The sequence below is a fragment of the Camelus bactrianus genome, chromosome 30 (assembly GCF_048773025.1).
Source record: "Camelus bactrianus isolate YW-2024 breed Bactrian camel chromosome 30, ASM4877302v1, whole genome shotgun sequence".
NCBI classification, from domain to species: Eukaryota; Metazoa; Chordata; class Mammalia; order Artiodactyla; family Camelidae; genus Camelus; species Camelus bactrianus.
The window spans coordinates 6,045,193-6,048,591 of record NC_133568.1 but is presented as its reverse complement, the minus strand read 5'-3'; the positions used below and the strand labels follow the sequence as shown (position 1 = coordinate 6,048,591).

At 34.4% G+C, this 3,399-nt stretch overlaps 1 protein-coding gene across 1 annotated transcript; it reads right to left on the bottom strand.

Annotated features, from left to right (window-relative positions):
* Window positions 1-960, bottom strand: LOC141575595 (olfactory receptor 4A47-like). The gene has a single exon (XM_074355170.1). It carries the CDS (start codon window positions 955-957, stop codon window positions 1-3), a length of 957 nt encoding a protein of 318 aa, XP_074211271.1. The 5' UTR covers window positions 958-960.
* Window positions 961-3,399: the final 2,439 nt, after the last annotated feature.

The window sequence follows — 3,399 nt, the reverse complement described above, 5'->3', positions numbered from 1 at the left end:
TTAATTTATTTGTGATGGGTAATGCACTGGTTCAATACTTGCTCTGCTTTTTTTTCTCCAGAGCTCCTTCATAGCATTAGTCATCTCAGAATTTCTTAGACTGTAGATTAAAGGGTTCAGCATAGGGGTGATGACTGTAAAAAACACACTTAATGATTTATCAATGGGGAAAGTCTTAGCAGGTCTCACATATATGAAAATACAGGGAACAAAAAAGCAGACAACCACAGTGATGTGGGAACCACAGGTCTGGAGGGCTTTCCGCCTCCCTTCCTGACTCAGGTTCCTTAGAGAGTGCAAGATGACTCCGTATGAGATGAGTAAGAGCAGAAACACAATAGTGCACATCAGTCCTCCATTGGCCACTACTATGAGGCCAATGACATACGTATCACTGCAGATGAGTTTCAATAAGGGGTACATGTCACACATAAAATGATCAATGACATTGGGGCCACAAAATGGGAGCCCATACATAGTGCTGAATTGAATAAGTGAGTGCAGGAAACCTCCAACACAGGACACCACCAGCAGCATAACACATACCCTGTGCCTCATGATAACTAAATAATGCAAGGGCTTACAGATGGCCACATAGCGGTCATAGGCCATTACCAGTAGAAGGAAGACCTCTGATCCACCAAAAATATGCTCTGTAAACAGCTGAGTCATGCAAGATTCAAAAGATACTGTGTTTTCTCCAGAGAACAAGTCTGAAATTAATCTGGGGGTGAAAGAAGAGGAATAAGTGGCATCCATAAATGATAAGCTAGCAAGAAAAAAGTACATTGGCGAGTTCAGGGTCTTACTGAAAGTTATAGTCACAATAATGAGCAGGTTGCCCACCATGGTCAAAATGTAGAAGAGCAAGAACATAACAAAAAGGACTTTCTGCTCCTTTGGATTCTGTGTGAGGCCCAGGAGGATGAAATAAGTTACATTGTTCCTTGGTTCCATCTAGTCTGTACAGAAGGTGACTTCACATATTAGAAGCATTTTACCTACAAAACAAGGCAGAAAACTTTTAAATACATTCATTATAAGTTTTCTCTTTTATTTATCCATTTAATTAACACAATGTGCATGAAGCATCTATTTGTGCCCAGTGTGTGGCAGACATTGTGACTACCCAGTTGGATAAGGCATAGTTCCCTCTCTGTGATAGGATATATTATAAGGAATAAAACAATTTCAGATCCACATAATGAATAGCATTATAAGGGCACTTACAGAAAGCTAAGAGTCAGAAAGTAGGAATATATCTGTCAAACTAAAGACAGAGAAGGCTTCTCTAGGAACGTAATGCCTTAGCTGAGTTTCTAAGGGAAAGTGAAAGAACAAGAAAAGATGGGAAGGAAATTCCATGAAGGTGCACCATTTATAATTACCAAAAATGTAATACTTGACACCCACATAAGCTACTTTACACATCCCAGTGTGAGTAGGTCAAAATATAAATAGATGGTCAGTGGCCTTAATTGTCTCAGAACTCCTGAAGCTTCTTTCTTACTGTCTTAGGTGGATATTCCTCCTTTCCCTGACCATTAATTGCTGAAGTAGTCCAATTTTGTACCTTCAGCCTCTGTCTCCACATGTATAAGCGGCATGTACAGTTTTGGACATTTCTGATTATATTTCAATTTAATATTTATAAAACATGATTTAAAATGTCCACAATAATAAATGTGTATATAAATAAATAATAAATAAAATAATAAATAAATAATATAGTAATATATAGTATATAATACATAATATATATTAATATAATAAAATAAATAAATAATATAAAATAATAAATAAATAAATAATAAATAAATACCTTGAACACATCCTGCTGTCTCTACTTTCAAAATATATCACAAATTTGGTCATTTCTTACCCCTCTACTTCTTTTTTTGCCCACTACGATCACCTCCTGCCAAGTCTCTCCACTTTTATTCTGGCCTCCATCTATTCGTTCTCTTTAGGTAGTCCAAATTTTGCTTCTTACATTTTGTTTTGATTACATCACCCAACTTCTCTAAGCACTTATGGTGAACTCCAATCATGTACTCAGAATTTAATGTGTCATATTTAACATTTACAGTCATAGGAACTGTATTCACCTTTTTATAGCTGAAAAAAATGAGGCTTAGACCATCTCATTCATTTCCCCATGGTCACACATTTTTACATGATAACACTAGAATTGGAACCTAAGTTCAATTTATTTCAAAATGATTTATTTCTTACATGAGAAAGAAAGTCACACAATTGTGAATCCTGGTTCCCAAAATGTACTGTTATTCTCACCTTGTGGAAGCTTGTTCCATAATCTGAAGGATGAGTTTTTAAATTACTCATAACCTGGAATCCTCTTTTCATTCTGTTTGACAACAGAGGGCAAAAGCCTGCATTATTACTTGAGGATATATTCTATTTCATTCTACTGTGTTTATTTTTTCTATGGAGCCTTCTAAATATATAGAAGACATTTTATTTGCACTGTAGATTATTTAAAAGAAATACCTTGGTGACTACAAAAATCAAAAGTATATCATGTTTGAATAATTTATCAAAAATATCAGCAAATCCTATATTTACACAAGATTGTAACGCACCATTTTCTGAGGGAAATATATCTCAAGCAACTTGATTTCCTAAGCTTCAAAATAGAAAAATATTTAATTGTTTAATCTTTCTCATCCATCCTGTTGATGTGGCCAGACTAGTTGATTTGAGAGTTTGAGACACATTCTGTTTCTTTCTCTTTGTTATGCATTGCTTGAAGCCTAGCAAAGGATCTCCTGAAAAAACTGTATCAGTTTTTAAAGGATAGTAGCCGTGTTCCCACTAGGGGCAAGATCACTGGATCTTTTTATCCCTTCTAACCTCATTTGTCATTAAGTCTTAGAACTGGAAAGTATCCAAAACTGATTCTCACTTAATTAAATTCACTGGGATTTTCCACTACATTTTAAAAGTACATCAGTATGTAAAGAGGCTACTAAACCTCATCACAGAATTAGGGTAAAAAAGATGGAACATGAAAAAAAAAAAAACCCACAACTTTATAACTGCTTTCAAAATATTGCAAACCAAGAATAAAATAGCAGCCAAACCATTTTGTTTCAGTGAAAATTAATTCCTCAAGTATTTTCCCACTTGCCATAACAAGCTTATCTTTCTTTTTATTTAATATTCCACTTTTCCTGTCATGACTTTTATTAAATTTATAGAAATGTTATCACCATTTCAGATATAATATCTAATGTTGTATCCAATTATTATTTATTTTATAATTTAAGGCACCTATTTTCTACCAGCAACTGTGTCATAATTGAGGAGACAGTAATCAATAAAAGAAGGAAAAAAACACATGAAAGTTTCTTCCCACATGGATCTTATAGTCTTACA